At 40.1% G+C, this 22,400-nt stretch overlaps 1 protein-coding gene across 3 annotated transcripts in view; it reads right to left on the bottom strand.

Annotated features, from left to right (window-relative positions):
* LOC124596496 overlaps positions 1 to 22,400 on the bottom strand; it is an 836,705-nt gene that overhangs the window by 122,760 nt on the left and 691,545 nt on the right. For all 3 annotated transcript variants that reach the window (XM_047135655.1, XM_047135657.1, XM_047135656.1), the window contains 5 exons: positions 16,142 to 16,261; positions 10,254 to 10,445; positions 7,860 to 7,982; positions 7,363 to 7,567; positions 3,859 to 4,015 (listed from right to left, as the gene is read on the bottom strand). In XM_047135655.1, the coding sequence (XP_046991611.1) occupies positions 3,859 to 4,015; positions 7,363 to 7,567; positions 7,860 to 7,982; positions 10,254 to 10,445; positions 16,142 to 16,261 (797 nt within the window). The remainder of the gene's footprint in view (positions 1 to 3,858; positions 4,016 to 7,362; positions 7,568 to 7,859; positions 7,983 to 10,253; positions 10,446 to 16,141; positions 16,262 to 22,400) is intronic.

Below are 22,400 nucleotides of genomic sequence, written 5' to 3'. Positions count from 1 at the left end.
GTCAGTAAGAATGTTGGTTGCTGCAGTTTTGCAGGAATGAAAAAACTTGCACAGGATAGCCTAATACAAAGAGCTGCATCAAACCAGTTTTTTAATTGGAGATCACAATAACAACTAATTTTCAGACCACTGGTAATCCTACTTGACAATGAGTTTGACATGTGTAAGATACACACAAACATTGGCATTCTCAGCTGCACCATCCTTCAAGCATTTCTGAAATTGCCTTTCACTGCTGTTGGCTTTATGTTGTGCAACTGTCAATTTCTCAAAATATTCACGGTAGACAGATGGTAAGTTTTCAAGCATTTAGACAGATTTATGATTCCATTTTTTTCTCACTATGCCCTTCAATACATACTTGTTTTTCACTGACCACACTAGCATTCTCTGAAACATTTATGTCCTTGAGCACTTTTGGCTCAGAGAAATGAAATGGATAGTAAGAGCTTAATAAACTGAGTGTAGGATTAAAACTGTTGCTCAAACTGGAACCTCTGCGGCCGACTACTAGATTTTCTGACTTCCTCATTTTGACAAACTCCTTAGTTATGCTGGATAACTGAGGTAAAGCCAGCAACAAAATGCCGGTCATACAAATCTAATGATACCTCGAGTTATACCCCAACTGTTGCACTGCAACAGTTTCTTTCCTCAGCCGTTCAAGCGTACGTATCTTTCCTCATATGATATCATAGTCTGCACAGCGATATACAACATTGTCACAGAATGGGTGTTCACATAGTTTTTTTTTAAGTTAGGCCTTTAACATTTAAAATTAGGAAACAGAATTGTTGCTGGCTAGTACTTAACTTCTGGAGATATTTTTATAGTGTTGTTGATAGACAAATAGAAAACTAGGTGACACTATCATATCTCTTTTAGCTGCTAGTTCCTCCCTTGGGGAGGAATGACATGAAATTTGAACAGAATATTATCAAAGAAGGGGGAAACAAAAAAAGAACTAATGAAAATTTTCTCACTAGACGGCCCTGCAAGTGGTACATATGCACTTTTACACACTATTCTTACTGCTGAACAAACAATTTTTTTTAACTTTAGGTACACTGTTCCAGAAGACAGATCCATAAGGCAACAGAAAGCAACAATATGCAAACTTGTGTCTAGGTCAACACTTCTGAGGGCACAATGTGCCACCCTTACTTTTTTTCCATATGTACTCGCCATTGTAACTTGTTATCATTCTGAACCCCAAGGAATTTTACACTCTGTGGTTCATTCAGTGTAGAGCCATTAATGTCTACTTCTGGTGCTAAGGAAACATTTCTGCTCATTCAAAACAAGTGTGTGTGAGACTAAGACTCACACTGTTAGCTGCGAACCACTCGTAGGCCTGTTCAGTTGTGTCCGATAGGGTCAAGTTTGGACCCTCGATCGGTACACTCGTGCCGTCGGCAGATGTTAGTTTCTAAACTGCACTTTCGAGTCACTGAAAGAAAATTTGTGTTCACTGAAAATGAGAGTGGACCCTGTATTGACCCATCTGAGTACAAGGAATGCTATAACATTTTAGTTTTCTAAATACCATTTTGTGATCCACACAATTGAGCTTCTGGCAATGTCACAGAGCATACCAAAAAACAATATAATTTTTCTTGTTTAGCTCTGTTAGCACTTTATTTGTAAGGTTTTTAGTTGCTTTATAAAAGCAAAAATTAAAGGCAATTAAGAAGGTCTTGTCAGTTAAATGAGTCTGTATTCTATCATAGGCCACTTTCCCAAACACTTCTAAAGACACTAGAAGCAATTTGTAATCAGAGATGGGTTGCTTATCTCCAGTTTTGTATTCGAGTGTTACCACAGCATATTTTAGTCCATCAGGAAATGTGCCCTGAATTGTTGATTGATAACTTAGATAGCTTAAGGGTAATCCTGTAAGCATAACATTTTAATATTCTGCTAGAAACAACATCATAGCTAGCAGAATCATTGCTTTTTAGTGATGTAATGAATTCTGTAATCTCCTCAGGGGTTACATACTTTAAACTGATGTCCATTGCTGGCACAAGAATGCCTGTGCAAGTAAACCTAATGCACCTGTACCTTATTGTTTATTACTGAGTGCAGTGTTTGTAGCCAAATCATTTTGCCTTCTCTCTCTCTCTATCTCTCTCTTGAACGTGGTACAGGAGGTTTCATTTTTAAATAACATATTGGAGGACTCAACAGTACTGATAGTAATGGAGTTTCAAATCATGACTACTGCTTTCTCTCCAAATTGTGCAACTCTCTCTCTCTTCCTACCTTAATCCCATGAGTCATCCACCCCTTATACTTGGTTCTGTTCAGTTTTGCCCTTATTTGTTTTAAAGTTTTGTAGGAATATGTTCAAGAAAGAGTTAAAGTGTCCACAAGCATGGTCTGCTTTATAAATTTCTTTACAGAGTTTCTCTCTAAGCACTATGACTGAGTCATTGTTCATGATTCTGCAATACAATATTTTTCTTCTATGAGTAGGCCCTAACTGATCAATAAATTTTATTGTTAACATTTGACCATGATGGTCAGATAAACCAGGCAAGTCACTGCAGTTTATTGTGTCTAGAACCCAAATTGTCAGTAGCTGCTGCATTATGTCCTTCAATCCTCAAAGGGGATCTTCCTCCGGGAAATAATCCAAAGCTGGAAATCGACAACTTAGTTGCCACAGTCAGCACTATCTGACAGAAAATCAACATTACAGTCTCCAGAAACAATAATGTGCCAATGAAGTCTGCATAACCTCATTAAAAAATGTTTCCAGCAGCTTTATGAAGCTTAGGAAGCTTCCTTCCAGTAGTCTGTTTACTGTCAGTACTACAGTCTTGTAGGTTTACTTAACCATTATTGTGCCACAGCATTCAAAATGCTCTTCCAGACAATATTCGCAAACTTGAAGGATCTGGTACTTAACTCCATGTTTTTCATATACAGTCACTCCCCCCTTTCTTTTCATTGGTTCTACGGTAATAGAATAACAGGCTGTATCCTCAAGACAAATTTGTTCAGTTTCAGTGAAGTTAATGTGATTTTTTGATACACACAACAAGTCTGCTCAAATTCTGTCTACCTTTTCTGTTTCCTGAGTGGGTATGAGAAGTTTGTAATTTTCATTTAAATGGCTTCTGATGTTTTTTCTGAACTCAGAAAATTATCTTTGTTTAATATTCTTGGCTTTGTTCAAGCTGCTGTATTTTGTTATACTGGCAGCTGTTTCAACTGTAACTGTGTTTATTCTGCAACTCTGTCTTTTGGATGAATTTACCCTAAAAAAGGCCTGGGGAACACAGTGAAAATTACGGGCATAAGATGGATATTGCTTCGATCAGACTGAAAGATTCTAGCAAGTCATGCTCTAAACAGAAGCATTCAGGTGCAAACCAGTGTATATGACAGTCACACTCACATATAAAAGCCCAAGCGATTTTCCGAGCTCTGCATTAGCAGTTTTCACAGAATGCTTCATCGAGGGCTTATAGTATCATAGTCACAAGGAGTCCTATTACACCTACATTGTGAGTGTGACCATCATATACACCGTGGTTTGCATCTGAATGCTTCTGTTAAGGGCAGGATTTGTTAGAAGCTTTCGGTCTGACCACAGAAATATCCATCTTATGCCAGTAACTGCTACACACGTCATACATTTACATAGGTTTCTGGCATCAATATATTTTTTGTGGTTAATATTATATTATCAATTATGCTGATGGCAGTTCCTCGCATAACTCATTTGCTGTTCACTCCTCGATTGTACACTAATGACACAACGTTCTGACAAAGAGGGATTATGGGATCCATTACAGAAATAATTTTGACAAAAATGAAAGCTTTAAGATATTAAAAACTGTTTCTCACCAAATAAAGGCTGTAGCAGCAATTGCTAAACTGCAGAGGCTAATAGACAGACATATAACTGGAAATATTAAAATGGTGGCTAGTGTTCCCAGTAATCCTTTCACAAGATAGTTCCATAAGCGATTCACATGTCTTGTAAATCCTTTCCCGATGAACCCTGCACACGCAAATTAAACAGTTTTAGTAAACATGACAATATAAACAAATATACAGCCACAAATAACAAGCTGATTCATTTTTACTAACAAATACGAGGGAGTTCTGAAAAGTAATATGCCTCTAAATTTTTTATGTGAAAAATCTTTAAGCTTTTTAAATAAAACAAATTTTATTAACATTCTACATCTTTATTCTTCATGTCTGCATATTTATTTCTCAACATAGTCATGCTGGCTATGAATACATTTTTCCTAACAAGAGACCGGTCTGTTGATACTGTCCCTGCAGAATATTTGACTTTCTTGACAGAGCCACATCACCACCTCTGTATCAAAGTGAGGTCATCAAAAGTGTTCTTTAAGTTTTGGAAACAGATCAAAATTGGATGGAGCGAAGTCAGGACTGTATAGAGGATGATGGATGACAGTAAACCAAGGTATCAGATTGTTGCAGGGGTCCCAGCACTCATATTTGGTCTGGCATTGTCATACTAAACAAGAGGATGCTGTAAATGTAGATAAACTCTTCAAATATGAAACTCAATTACAGCATGCTGTTTCTCACCCACTGACACATTTACATCACACAGCACCACGTTACACACTACAGTTCAGAGCCCTCTAGTGGCAGAGGACTGCAGGTCTGCAGACATGAAGAATAAAGGTGTAGGATGTTAATAACATTTATTTTGTTTAATAAGCTTTAATAGTTGTCACATAAAAAATTTGGAGACATTACCTCTCAGCACACCCTCATACATATGAACAAATGTGGCAAAACACAAAAAGAAAGGCACTCGTATCGTTTATCACTATACCTACCTGTCCAATTCACCACCTCCCAATTGCAGTCATCTCTTGGTGTTGCTGAAATCATCAATCTAAAAACTAACTTGATGCTGCTCCCCATCTGAGTCTATTTGTGCAAAGCTTTTCATACCTGCATGTTTACTGTATTTGAACTTGCTTAATGTGCTCAATCAAGCTTTTGCTTTTGCATAGGATTTTTAACTCCCCACATGGACTCCCTTCTATTACAAAATTAACTAAACTTGATGCGTCTCGAGGTTTCCTATCAACCTGTCACTTTCTCTCTAATTAAATTCAGCACCTCTTCATTAGTTAGTTTATCTAGCCAGCATTCATCAGGAACACACCAAATTAAATACTTCTACAGTCGACCACCCATCACTGATGGCTCAAATGGCTCCGAGCACTATGGGACTTAACATCTGTGGTCATCAGTCCCCTAGAACTTAGAACTACTTAAACCTAACTAACCTAAGGACATCACACACATCCATGCCCGAGGCAGGATTCGAACCTGCAACCGTAGCAGTCGCGCAGTTCCGGACTGCGCGCCTAGAACCGCTAGACCACCATGGCCGGCATCACTGATGTTTCAATTCTTTATTATGCCCTTCTCCCCTCCCCCCCCCCCCCCTCTCTCTCTCTCTCTCTCTCTCTCTCTCTCTCTCTCTCTCTCTCTCTCTCTCTCTCTCTCTCTCTCTCTCTTAATGCAGTTCTTCTAACATGTTTTACTGTTATCATACTGATAATTTTCACTTGTTCATGGAAACACAAATAGTAAAATAACATGAATGTAAATAACACTTAACAGAATTTCCTGCAAATGCATAATAGTTTTTGACGAGAGATTCATGTTACTTCATCATTACTCTCGGATTGTCTCTATCTTGTACTCAAAGACCAAATAAATAAAGTCTGCAGTATTTTTTATGTAGTGTGAACCATTCAGTTTTTGCCTTCTAAAGTACTTAAAAATGGGAATTGGATAGTGCTCGGTGGTAAATAAATAACTTAAATAATAAAGGCAGCAACTCACTAAGTAGCTGAGACTGCTAACATCATCCAGTATTATTCTGGATTGGAACAACTTAACCATGAACTTCACCAGAACATCAACTACTTATTGTTGTTCCCAGAAAAAAAGAACATCCATCTCAATTAATATTCCACAACCCATCCACTTTAAATAATATCTCAACCCATCCTTAAGCCACACCAACTTGCAACACTTTGATATATGGGTCAACCACTCTGCTCTTCACCCAAATGGATGGCCAAGAACAGAACACACTGCTAAGAAGAACATGTTCAATTACAATGGCTGTGTCACAACTTGTGCCATCTGAACGTTTTGCCCATACAGCAGCTTCTCTGACATACCTTGATGGAAGTATTCTCTGCAACACATCCTTCAATCCTGTAATCCTCCCCTCTTGAATCTCCACTAGTTCCTGCCCTGTACCCAGCACCACCCCTGCCTTATGACTCATCCCAAAATCACAACCTCTTCTCTACAGTCTCCTACTTTCTCTGTTCTGCCTCTCTGTTACAATCCCCTTCTCCACTCTCCATAACTGTGCTGCCTGGGGCCACATGCGTATTCCTTGTAACTGCTGGCTCTCCCTCCCAGCTGTCAGTCAACTTTCACAACACTCCCTCAAACTCTTCTCTGTCTTCCTTTCCTCACTGACTCCATCTGACATGACCCCTCACCCTAACTGAGCTGTTGTGCCAGTACAATGTTCTCAGCGCTGAAGAAGGGCTCTTCTGAAATCTTCCTACTACCGACCCCACCACAACACACTGAGAATATTGTGAACAATGTGTCGCACCTGTGTGAAGGATTTCATTAAAGAATACTGTTGTTTTCCTGTACTAATTCAGAATGTTACTGATGTATGCAGAGGAATTTACAGGCTATTTTCCACATTTTTCACAAGATTCATTTTAACTTATATTTGTTCTTCCGTTCCTCACCAGAGGTAAGTGATTTTGAAGGCAAAATTCATGTGTGTTCAGAATGAATTTTCACTCTGCAGTAGAGTGTGCACTGATATGAAACTTCCTGGGAGATTAAAATTGTGTGCCGGACCGTGGCTCAAACTTGGGACCTGGAGATGTTCACCGGGCTGTGGCTGGGCCACGCCTCCACAGTATCCTTTCTTCCAGGAGTGCTAGTCTTGCAAGTTTTGCAGGAGAGCTTCTGTGAAGTTTGGAAGGTAGGAGATGAGGTACTGATGGAAGTAAAGCTGTGAGGACAAGTTGAGTTGTGAGTCGTGCTCGGGTAGCTCAGTCGGTAGTGCGTTTTCCCACGAAAGGTGTAAATCCCAGGTCCCTGTCCAGCACACAATTTTAATCTGCCAGGAAGTTTTGTGCACTTTTTCCTCAATATTTCCATACTGACATTATTACTTATCGAATAAAACCAATTTTCCAATCTCAGCGAACAGTCTTCTTGCTACAGGATTTCAAAATGTCACACGTGTAGGCTCCAGTAAAGCTAGTGAACTGTACACGTCAAATAAATTCTGCTCACCTGTGTCTGGCTCGGTCTCAAAGTGTGTTCTAGACTTAGATATGTGCCTCCACAGAGCTAATAAACGTGAACACAAAGTGGGAGTAATTGAAGATTTGCGGGGAAAAAGTGTTCCGTTCACTTGGGAAAGTTCCAAATCGGGCATAAATGGCTCTGTACAGAAAAGTGCTCTTAATCCTACAGGACTACACCAAGGAACGACAACCTGAAAAGTAAAAAACAGGGCTTTAGTCACCTGAAGGAAACAAGTCTTTCACAATTATAAAATTATGAAAGTAAATGTTAAAAATTGCCAACACAATACAAACAAGAATGAGTTTTTTTTTGTAGTCTTACTTTTAAATTTATTACCACCTACGTTGAACTTGACATAATATTACACAATTCTGTAAAAACTCTGTGTAGTATTTTACAAGAATATACGATCATTCATTGTCAAAGCCTTATCTCGAGTAAACAACATGGTCTTACACAGTGGACTGGAAATCTGAACTTACACCAAAAAAGAACATGGCATTCCAAGTCCAGGACCAAGTTCTGTGGCAGTAATTAGTCCATCGCCAGAGAGGCCATCTAGTGCTGGTCGTTCGCACCACTTCTTTCTCGACTAGGTATACAGGCTGCAAAGTCAATCGTAATAATTGTGATGAGTGTGGGATAGTTACAAAAGAAATCTGCATTATTGCACAGAATACAAAATGAAGATGGAAACACGTATAATAAAAGAATCAGGATACCAGTTAATTTGTGGTGTTTTTGCTCAAAAGATACCACATAGTTGTCCATCAACACAGAGAGATTTGAGGCTTCAAATGAAGTTGAGAGCTATGTCCGTGAATGACAGAGTTCCCCATTCCAGACAGAAGACAAAGAGTGTTGTGCAAAATCCTATCACTATTATGTCTTATCCTTAATTCCACCATTATGTAGGGTCACACGGTATTGGGCCAGGCGGGCTTTCATAAGCAAAACATAAACGAATGGCCTCTCCTACAATCCGTATTGCAGTTGATGTAGAGTGAAATGTTGACAGTCTTTCCAGCTCTCTTCTGCTGAAGACCTATATTAGTGAGATGACTTTTGACTCCCATTAAACCACCTTACAAAATTGTTGTGCAGACGGCCAGATCTGGCATTCAGAAGCGGTCACAGGCAGACTGAAATTGCTGTGAAACCTGAACTACTGAGCTTTAGCACCAGTCACACAGCTGACCAAACTCAGCAAGCTACTAGTAAGGGTGTTCCTGGTCTGTCTCAAGTTCTGTGCACGACTCTGTACGGGAACCGGGAACCGATACTGGGAAGCTCACTGCGGTCGCTGTCCCATCTTGCGGATTCTGGCAGCTGGCATATCGGGTCCAGTCGTACTGCAGGTAGATGAGCTGAAAGTGGTCTAAGAAAATCATTGTGGCTCTTAGCACTTCAATTGGCACGTCTGCACACACAGCTGTAAACAAATACAGCGAGGTGATTTCGATGTGGGAACTATCGTGATGTGTCGGTGTTGTGTCCTCTTACACTGTCGTGCATAAACTAACTGTAGGTATTTTCATTAATTATTAGTCCTTTGAAAAAAAAGGATGTAGTATATTGACCACATATCTACCAGAAGTTATGGTTGTTTTGAAAAATTTCAATCCAATACTTTGTTAACAGCATACCACACGTATGTCTCTACATTTGCTGAGGCGCTCTATGTAGCTGATGAGGATTTTAAAAACTCCGGCATTGACTGTTCTGAAAGTCACTTATTCCAATGAATGCAGCCGTGCTTCATCAGAAAAAATTTCAGGTTCAGCTTTTCTATCACACGGTCAGCAGCTCCAGTATCTGAATCGGTCAATCAACGCGCTACCACTACTCTGTAAGGTTTCAGTTTTTGTTTGTGAGCAGGTGCTACTGAAGTGCTAGATAACAAAGCCATTTCCCTCATAAAAAACACCATCTGAACAGGCCTCAAAGCCCCGACGGTACCGACCGACCACTCTGTCATCCTCGGCCCTTAGGCGACACCAGATGCGGATATGCAGGAGCGTGTGGCCGGCACACCACTCTCCTGGCTGTCCTCAGTTTTCGTGACTGGTGCCACTACTTCTCAGTCGAGTAGCTCCTCAGATGGCCTCACGAGAGCCGGGAACACCCCTTTTGCCAACAGCACTCTGCAGACCTAGACGGTGACTCACCCGAGTGCCGGCCGAGCCTGACAGTGCTTAACTTTGGTGGTCTGACAAGAACCGGTGTTACTGTTGTGGTGAGGCCACTGGCTATTTCTATCGCACTTACTTCCGAGACTCTTCCCAACTCACCTAGTCCAACTAAAACAGATACACCACTTAGCGAGAGCGTGGCACGGGAGCCACAACACGTGTGGCGATCGGAATGCACTTCCCCGACGTTTGTTCCCATTTCACACTGGATGTATTATGTGAAATTCTCTGTACGTAGAGAATAGAGGTGTCACATTCTCATATGGGAGCTTACTTTGTTCGAATACTCGCCATGTTCTGGAGGATGAAAACTTCAAAAGCTGTGCCACCAAGTTCAGTTTCTAGATTACATTTCAATTTACTGCACAATACTTCCTTCACGTGCTGTACTGAATAAAGGTAAATACAAACACAACTTAATATTTTTCCCACCAACTGACTTTCACTTAAGAATATTGGAGAACAATTTTTTCGTTTCATCATTTTAATGTTATTTATGAGATTATCAAATGGATGCACAAAGATGAGAGTTAAATGAGTCTTTCAGTTACAATAAAATGATAGTCTAGAAGAAAAGAAAATAAAAACCATCATAGAGAATATATCCGACCTCCCTTCAGATACTACAGAAGGCACAGTTCAAACAACATACATCTAGCCCAGCACTGAAAGATAAAACCGTACCTGGCTGGGGTCCGAGCGTGGCGTCGTAATGGAAGTGGCAGTTGCACACTGTACAGTTGGTATTACCTCTGACTGGCCTTGGAATAACCTCCTTACCACCCAATTACTTGGAAACCATATCTGAGTTAGCCACTGGAAACTTCGTGTAGGTGTCTTCACTTTCCTGAGTTCTTTCTGCAAAACTGGCTCTCTCTGTATGGGACAGCAAAAAGATTAGACCTCTCAATCTGCAAAAGAATTACAAGAGGTATCTCTTGCAAATTACACTATCAAATTTTGTAATTAAATCGAGCACTACTAAATAATCTGAATCTCGTGTAAAAATTTCATTACAGATTAACTGCCACGTTCAAAATAGATAGCAACTTGACGAAGCACGTTCAACTCAATAGGGTGCCGGAAGGCTATCTCGGACTTCTTCCATCTCTGAACACTGGCAAATGTGTTTTCCGCAGGGTGATTCCACAACAACATTACATACATTTGGGAATGATTGAATGATGTATCAATTTGAGGTAAGTGACACCAGTCCAGAAAAGACCGAGCTGAAAGTTATAAGTGAAAACTGTTGTCATACCTCTGGCAGTGGACCTCTCCTACTGTGAGCTGTTTGATTTTCATATTATGGAAGGGAGTAGTACAGACCAAAATGAGGAAAAATGTCCTGTAAACATGGGCCCCATAGTGCATACCTTAAAAGCTACGAGCACTCGGTCATCTTTCCTACTGAAATTCATGTACCTTCTACTGGAGAAGTGCTCACAGCTCTTTAGGTATGCGCTTCAGAGCCCATGTAAAGTGGACGTTTTTTCCTGGTTTTGATTTATACTATTACCTGCCAAAATACGGAAAGCAAAAAGCTCGCAGTAGCAGAGGTACACTGTCAGAGGTATCAGAAAGATTTTTGCTCACAACTCATGATCGGTCATTTCGGGACTGGGGGTCCTTACCTCATACTCTTACCTCTCTCCGTCATCCCTAAATGCTCAAAACATCGTCACGGGATGTACAGAGCAAAGTTAATGTGACTGCATGTATGCTTATTCACACTTTCATTATGAAAAATTGAATGCTAACTATTGAGAGTCAGTAAAGTGTTTATTAGACAAAAATGAGCAGTAAGCATTATTTATGATTATAATGACTAAGTAACTTGCAGAAGTCCGACACAGACTGTGGAGTTAATATCCTCACATGCCGTAAAATTTGCTAATAAATACCATTTGTTGCTAAAGCACTTAAATAGAGAAAAGAAAGCTTTCACATATTAGACAGCATTAAACACAAATTTCAAGAACTGCTGACGGGAATACAAATTTTCAGAAATGCACTTTTTAAGTAGCAAATGAAAAGCAGACAAAGAAAGACACAAGGCTAGTAAGGATTACACAAAAAGTCATCCAACATCTCAAATGATAAGAGATCTAGTAGAACAGAAGAGAGTACCGTCGAGAATCAAAAATCGCCCAGTAGAAACAGCTAAACTGAAACTAGACTAATGTGATCTAGATGCGACGAAAAATAATAATACAGGTAAGATAAAGACGTATGACTCAAAGGCCAAGAGTGTGAGTGTCCCATCAGAAATCCACAGGTTTCAGTTGACAAATCCATTCGGTTCTTACATTTTAACTTTCACCTAACTGAATATGTGGAAAAATGTTCAGTTGCACCACATTCCAGATTCTTCATTAAAATGTGCATCTTCCCATAATTGGCTGGGTAAATCAGTGCACTAGTAGAACGTAGGCGAGCGACACTGACTCCCACGGGACAGTGTCTAGTAAAACAACGTACAGTTGAAAGCAACCTCTGGAGTCGACGGTAGCTTTACCGAGACCTAAACAGCTACTGATAGGAAAACGAAAGATGAAGAAAGTATTTAATGAGCTGGACACTAAATGTCACAAGAGCTGGACCTGGCAGTATAAAAGGAGGCGGGGAGCACCGTTTTGTCAGTAGAGGAGCAGTAATAGCACAGTGGGTCCCTCTGTGACACCAAAAAATGTTACCCGAGTAACGAGTCTGTCAGGGACATTTCAACTGTTCTAAAACTGCCCAAGTCGACTGTCAGTGAAGCGACTGTGAAATGGGAACACAGGAAACTGACAGCTAAGTCAAGACTATTGACGTAACCCCTCTACTGATGCACTGCGAAGGGTGCTCGTAGAATATTGCACGAAATTGGTGGAACGAATCACTCGCGAGTTCCAGAGTGCTACCAGCAGTCCACCTAGCAGAACAACTGTGCACAGGGAGGTAAAAAGCAGTTTCCCATTTCTGAAGCCGACCCGTTGCGTCGTGACACTGTCAGACACGAGGCGACTGTAAATGAGTGATTCAGAGAGGTGAACCACACTGCACACTGTGGTAATCTCACAGGAGGATTGGATTTGGCGAATACTGTCAGGTGTAGTGCCGGCAGTGAAGTATGGAGGAAGTGGAGTGACAGTAAGGGCAATTTTTTGCGTTTAGGGCATGGCAACCTAATTGCACTCGAGAAAACACTAAATGCAGGACGCAAATAAATTTTGTGGCACTATGTACTAAATACAGTAAAGGAACAATCTGAAGACAGCACATACTGTCATAAAGCAGCACTCGTGAGGTGACAGATTGTGGACGATAACACTCCCGAAGTGAAACAGACTGGACCGCCGGGAATCCAGATGCGAACCTGACGGAACACATTCGGGACGAGTGGGGATGCCGACTTCAGTTCAGACTCTGGTGTCCGACACTTAACTTTTCTGGTTACGGCTCACGAGGAAGAATGGCTGCCATTCCTCCACAGACATTCGGACACTTCGTCAAAAGTGTCCCTGGCAGAGTTCGAGCCACCATAAAGGTGAAAGGTGGAGACGACCCATACTTACGTCGACAATTAGCTATCCGCTTACTTTTCATTGGACAGTGTACCTCCAGAAATATGACGAAGACTTGCCGTGCAGAAACCCTGCCATATTTTGTTCTGAAGGTGTACTGACATAACTGTAGTACTTCAGTTCATTGGTGGATACTAGCTGACTCCTCCAAACATTTATACAATATCTTCACCAACCACAAGAACTAAAAATTTGTATCATTGTGTCTATATCTATTTCCATACCCTGCAAACCACTGTGAAGTGTGTGGCAGAGGGCAGTTTCCATTATTTCAGAAAGTAGGGTGTCTTCTTGTTCCATCTGTAACTGGAATGGTGCAGGAAGGACAACTTTTTTTAAGTGCCCCTCAGTGTGCTGCAATTGGTCTACTATTGTCATTGCGGTCACTAGGGGAGCATTACTGAGGGGCTTGTGGATGTTCCTAGATTTTCTAGATTTTTCAGTTGAAATGTTATAGATAGGTTTTTTCAGGCATCTGTCTTCAGTGACTGCCAATTCAAGTTTTTCAACACTTCTGTGACACTCTTCTGTGAATCACACACACCTGTACCTATTTGTGCTGCTGTTCTTTGTATAATCTCAATATCCTCAATTAGTTCTCACCGGTAGACTCCCATTTGCTAGACTGGTATTCTAGAATTGGTCACAGGCATGTTTCATAAGCAATTTCCTCTTTAGAATGACTGCATTTTCCTGGCATCCCACTGGTGAACTGAAGTCACCCGGTCACTTTACCCGTAACTGAGCCTCTGCGATTATTCTCTGTTACGTATCCCCACAAACTGCTACACACAGGTATTTGTACAAGCTGACTAGTTTCATTTGGTACTTAGTCATATTGTAGTTTTTTCTGCAATTTATGGTGTGCACAAATCCACTTTTCTGTACATTTAAAGCAATTTGTCAATCTTTATACCACTCTGATATTTTATTGAGATCTGTCCAGACATCTGCTTAGCTTTTTCGGTTACAGCTACATTACTGAGCACTGCATCATTTTCAAAAGTTTGAGGTTTACTATTACTTCCACACGCGTCTGTGACTCTTCATCCGAGATAACGTGCTGCGTCGTGCCTACAATATCTACGTCACCGTCTTTAGGTTCACGTTGAACTCGACAGATAAAATGAACTCCACATCATTCCAGATTAGCGTGTAATTCCTCATCTATCTAAAATGTCATTTACCCGTGGAGGATTATACCCTCAACTGATGTTCTCGTGATGCATTACTGAGACTAGGAGGTCACCAAATTAGTAACACTGGACAGTGGCCGTGACTGACAGAGGGAGGCTTTTTAATTATTGCAGATGCATTTTACATTTTGTTTATAGGAGTGAACTTACCTTCCTCATCTTTAATTTCCTCCACAAAATGTAATGGCTCGACATTTAAGGACACACCATCACTCACTGTTCAGATCTCCTCGTTTGACAGGTCAGTTCTTATCTCAATTCGTATTAAATGGGGAAACGTATTGCAGTTTTACCCTTCAGCATTGAAGTGGGTCGATCACTCTCACGAGACTGCTGGGGCTGTACGGCCAATGAGAGGATTCAGTTTAATTTTCTTCACTAAAAGCAATCTGTCACAGTACCACTCACTCCAAACTGGGTGTCACCCCTCCTACGCGGTGTCCACCCGGAACGTATGTCGTCGTCAGAAGTCCCAAATGAGACAGACATAAACTTCTCGACATTTGTGGGGGGAGAGAAGCAGTGCAGGCACCAGCAGTGTGCGACCTGTGAAGTCGGGAGGTCACTACTGTACGACCTGGCCCCAAATGGACCGGTTACTGTGCCGGATATTGAATGACCTTCGCCACAAAGGCCAGACTCCTGAAAAGGAACTGTAAATTAAGTGGAGGTCAAACCAGATAGCAACTGCCATTGACGAATTAACCAAAATAAGTGCACTGTTTACTAAAAAAGTAAAATATCGACTGTACGAAGGCTGAGACCGGAAGTACAATCAAAGCGATAGTAAATTGGGCAGATAATGAAGGTTGAGCCCCAGGAAAACAAATAGTTTGAAAAATAAGAACAGGGGCACTGTAGAAGAAGAAATCGCACAATGACTCAAATCAGCCCCCCCTTCATTGCCACAAACATACTTGCAAAAATGTGAGCCCTCTCGGCAATGTATGTGATGAAATTGGCTAGAATGTGAATGCCAAGACGAAGAGACTGACACAAAACTATGAATGACAAATTAAGCCAATGTTCATACTGCTCTCTGCAATATAATATATCACTGAGAACCTCAGCTACTACACAGTGAGGTGACAAAAGTCAGGGGGGACTCCTCCTATAGTATCGTGCTGGACAGCCTTTTGCCGAGTGTCGTGCAGCTACTCGCAGGTGCGAGTTGTTGGACGGCCCCTGCTATGCTGCCTCTACAACCTCCACAACTGCAAAATGTTGCCGGTGCAAAACACTTGTAAATGTTCAATGGGATTTATGTCAGGCAATCTGGGTGGCAAATCACTTGCTTGAACTGTCCAGAATGATCTTCAAACCAATTGCAAACAATTTTGGCCCAGTGACATAACAGGTTGTCATCCACAAAAATTCTAGTTGTTTGGGAAAATGAATCACTGCAAATGGTCTTCAAATAGGTGAACGTAAACATTTCCAGTCAATGGAACTTGGAATATTGAATTCCCTAACAATTTCCGAAGCGGAATGTCCCACACATTTAGCTTCGATATTCGAAATCTGTCAATTCCTGTCATGCAGGCATAATCCTGTCAGAAAGCTTTTCAGAGGAATCACCTACTTAAAAAATGACAGCTCCACCGATGCACTGCCCCTTTTATGCCTCGTGTATGCAATACTATAGCTGTCTGTATACATGCTTATCATTATCCCACGATTTTTGTCACCTCAGTGTACATTTCATCAGCAACCGAAACAAAATCGTTCTGTATTATTGTACTTATACTACTGGGTAACATTACTAAAAATTGCACACAGTTTTGTAGAGAATCTGAGTGGTACTTACATCACGCATGAAGCTCAAGTCTCTGTTGAGGAAGTAAACAGTCTGGTGGAGATTTTGCTGGCTGCAGAGGGCCAGTGCTTCCTCGTGTGCACTCCACTGACATTCTTCAATGAAATGAGCCTATTAAATAGAGAAAAGAATAATTATAATGAGGCAATAATGCAAGCTTGTGCAAAAGAGACTTCATTGAGATATCTATATCTGTATCTATTTTCTTATTGGACAACCACTTAATGTCCTCGGTCCTGGTATCCTCTACGGGGAACATAACACATAGCATTATTTGAAATTTTTTTCCTCGAGCTCGTATTGTGTTGGCAACACTGAAATGTGGTTTTGAAGGAAGTTCATAGATGGCAGCACCTCGTGCAATAGCAGTTCGTCATCTTTGTGTCGAATTACATTGTTGCCAGGTAGCATATAAATGGCTGACAGAAGAAAGCATGTTTTCAGAGGAGAGGCACTTTTTAAGTATTTCATTACTACTTTATTCCATTTTAATTGACATAATTTATATGAGATAATGTAAATGAATAGTCAGAGAATAATTATTTAAAATTTAATTTAATTTTTTATTTATTTATTTATTTATTTATTTATTTTTTTTTTTTTTTGTAGTCTTATTTTAAATTTATTATCACCTACGTTGAACTCAACATAATATTACACGCTTCTCTAAAAACTCTGTGTAGTATTTTACAAGAATATATGATCATTCATTCTCAAAGCCTTATCTCGAGTAAACAATATGGTCTTACATAGTGGACTGGAAATCTGAACTTACACCAAAAAATAACCAAGTCCAGGACCAAGTTCTGTGGCAGTAATTAGTCCATCGCCACTGGGCAGAGCACGGCAAGAAAACAGTTCTCTCATTTTAAGGAGTATCGTTTTGATGTTAGTGATTCTGCACATTCAGGAAGACATTTGAGGTTCAACAAAGATTGTTTGAATGCATTAATCCACAATGATCCACATCCGTGTACTCGAGAACTGACAAATGTGATGAGCTGTAATCATTCCTCCGATGCACAACATCTCCATCCTCCGTGCATTGGGGAAGGCTAATAAATTGGGTGTATGCTCTAAATGACAACCACAAGCATCAGTGGGTGGACATGTGTATATCTCTGCTTGCTTGTCATCAACAACACTGACCATTCCTATCCTGTATCATTAACGGTGATAAGAAATGGTGTCTTTACGCTAACATAAGGAAAAAAGGATTGGCTGAGCCCAAAGAAAACAGCAATTCCCCATACAAAGACCTGCACATATCCGTACAACTGAGAGGTCCCACAAACTCAGTCCGAGAACAACGACCGGGCAAACTGAGTGAAGTGATGCTACTCCGTGATAATGCCTGCCCACACTATGCTACACTGACAGAAAAACACTATACAGGAGTTGGGTTGGGAACTCATTCCACACCCACCTTATTCATCTGATCTTGCACCCTCAGATTTTATCTTTTCCACTCTCTATAGCACAACCTCCAAGGAACTGCCTTTCCAGATGGAAATGTGCTCCACACACAGCTTGACGACTTCTTTGCCTCAAAACCGTGTGATTTCTACAGTTGCAGAACTGAAAAGTTACCCTACCATTGACAGACTGTTCTAAATAGTGAACAAAAATATATTACTGATGACTAAAGTCTCTGTTATGTGTATCTGTTGGGTTTATTAAACTCACAGAAAATACGATACAACTTATTCGATTTAGCCATAAAGTATACGTCTAATAAGTATCACAACGCTGTGCATAGCAAAGATGAAATATAAACGAGTTCACAGCAAAAAGAGACATATACAAAAAGAAAGATGAACACAAATCTGTTTTCTAATGTTTGCTTAAGCCGATATAAAGATTTTTCACTCTTCAACTATATCTCTCTTCCTGTCTGTGATTCTGGGTGGACCTATCGCATATATGTCACACAACCACTTATATATATTCGTATGAAAGCTCTTACAATACATCTTCTGAAAGGGGAGGGAATTTCTTTCATTTCTAAACTGCTTCATCCTGAAAAGATTACACCGGAGCCTGCAACCTTCCAAACAAATGGTGACATTATTTACAACTGCATTATACTGCATTCTTTTTCATGGAGCTAGATGCTGCATCTTCTTCTTCAAAAAAGAAGAGGTAAATATCAATCTGTTCAAAGGAGAGTTAATATATCAATGAATCTAGACTGTTACAGTGGTAATTGTAATGAAAGACTGTGGAGGTGAAAACTTAGATGCACAATTTGCTGCTGGTGAAAGAATCTGTCAGCCAGCTACTTCAAAATAATTCATGTGATTCACACCTTCTTATGGCACAAGCACTTAGACACCAGTATAACTTGTGACTGCTATACAGATGGTGCCAGGTACAGATAACTGAAGTAATTAGAATACATAAAATATGTAAAATTTTTCTGCTGCATTAATTATTTTTTTGTTTTTTCCCTCCAAGATGCCACAAGCTTTGAAACCTTGTGAGACAAATCTGTTCCAAAGGAAGTTAAAAGCCTTCTTAATAAATAAATATTTATATTCACTCAGTAAATTCTAACCTACTTGCCCCCTCTTGTAACACGTAATATATTTATAATACTAATACCATTATTGTATGTAAGTGCTGTCAATAGTAATCTACTCAAAATATGTATGAGTTTGCAAAAGACATCAGCTTGGCCTACACATAAAAAATGTAAATAAATAAACACGAAATGAATAACATTGCCAAAAGGAAGAGAGGAAGGATCATGCAAGATGGATGTGCATGGATGGAGAACAAAATTTGTATGGAAACTACCAGAAACAAACTGTAAAACCCATAAGAAATTCTAATATACAGGCTGCAGGGCTGCGCATCGTAGTGCCTATAATGGATCAAAAATAATAAGGTATTTTGTACCAGTGATACTGTTGGGATACAAACAAAACAAGTATTAATTTCTGTATCTTCACCTGTTTGTTTCTATAAGTGGTAGCAGGTGGACGTACGAGGAGTTCCGCCATGTTAGTATTGATCAAAAATGTGTATTCTAACCATACATTAAACAAGTGTAATAAAAGTTATTAGGGAGACAAAGTTTATATATGGATATTTATAAAAATAACCCCATACATTCATCATTTCACCTGCATCAAGACTCCCACATCAAGAGGATCGAAGCAGACGAGAGGAATTTGCACGAGCAGAGGAGGGGCAATCCGGTAACAGCATCGTAATAACTAGCTCTACGCACAATGGCAAAGACAAGAAGTATGTAAATTTAAATGATGAATATTGATCTTAAATGTATTGAATATTGAAGGTCTGTTGATATTAGTGATAGTTAAAGTTCGTTCACGACATGTGTACCCTTCAATTTCTTTCAATTATTCTTTCCAATTTTCTTTTAATTATTCAAGCAGCAATTATCAACCAATTTCCATTGTATATTAATAAGTCACAGCTGCAAAATACTAACACGAACTCTTTACAGAAGAGCGGAAAAACTGGTAGAAGCCGACCTTGGGGAAGATCAGTTTGGAGTCCGTAGAAATGTTCGAACACGTGAGGCACTAGTGGCCCTACTTATCTTAGAAAATGGCAAACCTACGTTTCTAGCATTTGTAGACTTAGAGAAAGCTTCTGACAATGTTGACTGGAATACTCTCTTTTAAATTCTGAAGGTGGCAGGGATAAAATACAGTGAGTGAAAGGCTATTTACAATTTGTACAGAAACCAGATGGCAGTTATAAGAGTCGATGGCTATGGAAGGGAAGCAGTGGTTGGGAAGGGAGCGAGACAGGGTTGTCACCTATCCCCGATGTTATTCAATCTGTATATTGAGCAAGCAGTAAAGGTAACAAAAGAAAAATTCAAAGTAGGTATTAAAATCCATGGAGAAGAAATAAAAACTTTGAGGTTCAGCGATGACATTGTAATTCTGTCAGAGACAGCAAAGGACTTGGAAGAGCAGTTGAATGGAATGGACAGTGTCTTGGTGGAAAGGAGGATATAAGATGAACATCAACAAAAGCAAAACGACGATAATTGAATGTAGTCAAATTAAATCGGCTGATGCTGAGGGTATTAGATTAGGAAATGGGATGCTTAAAGTAGTAAATGAGTTTTGCTATTTGTTGAGCAAAATAACTGAGGATGGTTGGAGTAGAGAGGATATAAAATGTAGACTGGAAATGGCAAGGAAAACGTTTCTGAAGAAGAGAAATTTGTTAACATCGAGAATAGATTTAAGGGTCAGGAAGTCTTTTCTGAAACTATTTGTATGGAGTGTAGCCACCTATGGAAGTAAAACATGGACAATAAATAGTTTAGACAAAAAGAGAATAGAAGCTTTCAAAATGTGGTGCTACAGAAGGATGCTGAAGATCAAATGGGTAGATCACATAACTAATGAGGAGGTATTGAATAGAATTGGGGAGAAGATAAATTTTTGGCACAACTTGACTAGAAGGATGGATCGGTTGGTAGGACATATTCTGAGGCATCAAGTGATCACCAATTTAGTATTGGAGGGCAGCGCAGAGGGTAAACATTGTAGAGGGAGACCAAGAGATGAATACACTAAACACATTCAGAAGGATGTAGGTTGCAGTAGGTACTGGGAGATGATGAAGCTTGCACAGGATAGAGTAACATGGAGAGCCGCATCAAACCAGTCTCTGGACTGAAGACCACAACAACAACAACCTTGCCAAAAATCAGATACAAGTTAGATACACTTTGAAATAGAAGCTACTGGAAATCAAAACAGATTTCCACATTCAAGACACATAAAATTGTTAGGATGTTAAAGAAACTCAGTTGATTTGCAATTATCACATGATCCGTGGTAAAAGACCTTCTACTGTTTCAGGGCAATAAACAGTGAAATGACAAGTAATGTAAAGAAAACAACCACTATGAAATTCTATGTAGGACATATTCTGAGGCATCAAGTGATCACCAATTTAGTATTGGAGGGCAGCGCGGAGGGTAAAAATCGTAGAGGGAGACCAAGAGATGAATACACTAAGCAGATTCAGAAGGATGTAGGCTGCAGTAGGTACTGGGAGATGAAGCTTGTACAGGATAGAGTAGCCTGGAGAGCTGCATCAAACCAGTCTCAGGTCTGAAGACCACAACAACAACAACATCCTCAAGAAACTTTTCGTTCTACCTCATACCCTATACCATGTACAAAGAGGGAAGCAGTAAAAAAAGAAATTAACACAATGCTTGAATGGGACATAATACAACCATCATTTTCCTGTTATTGTAGTCCTATCTTAGCTGTGAGTAAGCCAGATGGCAAGGTGCGTTCGGTCCTCAACGCACATAACATTAATAAGATTATTGTACCAGGCCGAACATGTCTAGACAATTTAGAGGAACAGCTTATGAAATTCCATAATGCTTAATTGTAGTACTATAATTGACCTCTTGTTTTCATATTGGCAAATAAAACTACACGAAGAAAGTCGGAAATATACCGCCTTCATATGTGGGGGCAGGAGATACGAATTTCAAGTATTACCATTTGGATTGAGCGTAAGTGCAAGTGTATTTATCTCTGGACTTGACAGAGTGGTGACATTTGCAATTTCAGTGTCTATTTCATCACAAGTGCCATCTGGATTCTTCCCTCTGACACCACTTTCTCTGAATTCCACAGGTCAGGACAGATGTTACGATACGTCCTCAGTTCTTGCCACCCACATGGACTTAATTTACATCAATTTCTTTGGTATCAGCATTTCTTCTCAGTAACTATTCCTTTCTTCACTCATTTTTAGTTTTCTGCATCATTTATTTGCTGACCTTATTTCCCCACCCTCACCCTCACCTCCACCTTTCTGCCACAAATTATGCACTTAGCTTTTGATTCTTACTAACACTTGCATAGTGCTTTGTCAATCAGTTGAAAATCCAGTATGGAATAATGACAATATTGTGAAAAGGATAGATTGCTGCTCACTACATAGAGGAGATGCTGAGTCGCAGACAGGTACAACAAAAGACTGCTGAACATGTGAGCTTTTGGCCAAAAGGCCTCCTTCTAAAGCAGGCAAGACAAGCACAGCTCTCTCTCTTCTCTCTCTCTCTCTCTCTCTCTCTCTCTCTCTCTCTCTCTCTCTCTCTCTCTCTCTCTCTCTCCCTCACACACACACACACACACACACACACACACACACACACAGGAACCCATTCTGCAAGTTCCCCCCCACCCCTCCCTGACCCTGTGTTACTTTCCCAGCTCTCCCATTTCCT

The sequence above is a fragment of the Schistocerca americana genome, chromosome 2, assembly GCF_021461395.2.
Source record: "Schistocerca americana isolate TAMUIC-IGC-003095 chromosome 2, iqSchAmer2.1, whole genome shotgun sequence".
NCBI classification, from domain to species: Eukaryota; Metazoa; Arthropoda; class Insecta; order Orthoptera; family Acrididae; genus Schistocerca; species Schistocerca americana.
The sequence above is the reverse complement of the archived record's forward strand: the minus strand, read 5'-3'. Positions and strand labels throughout refer to the sequence as shown.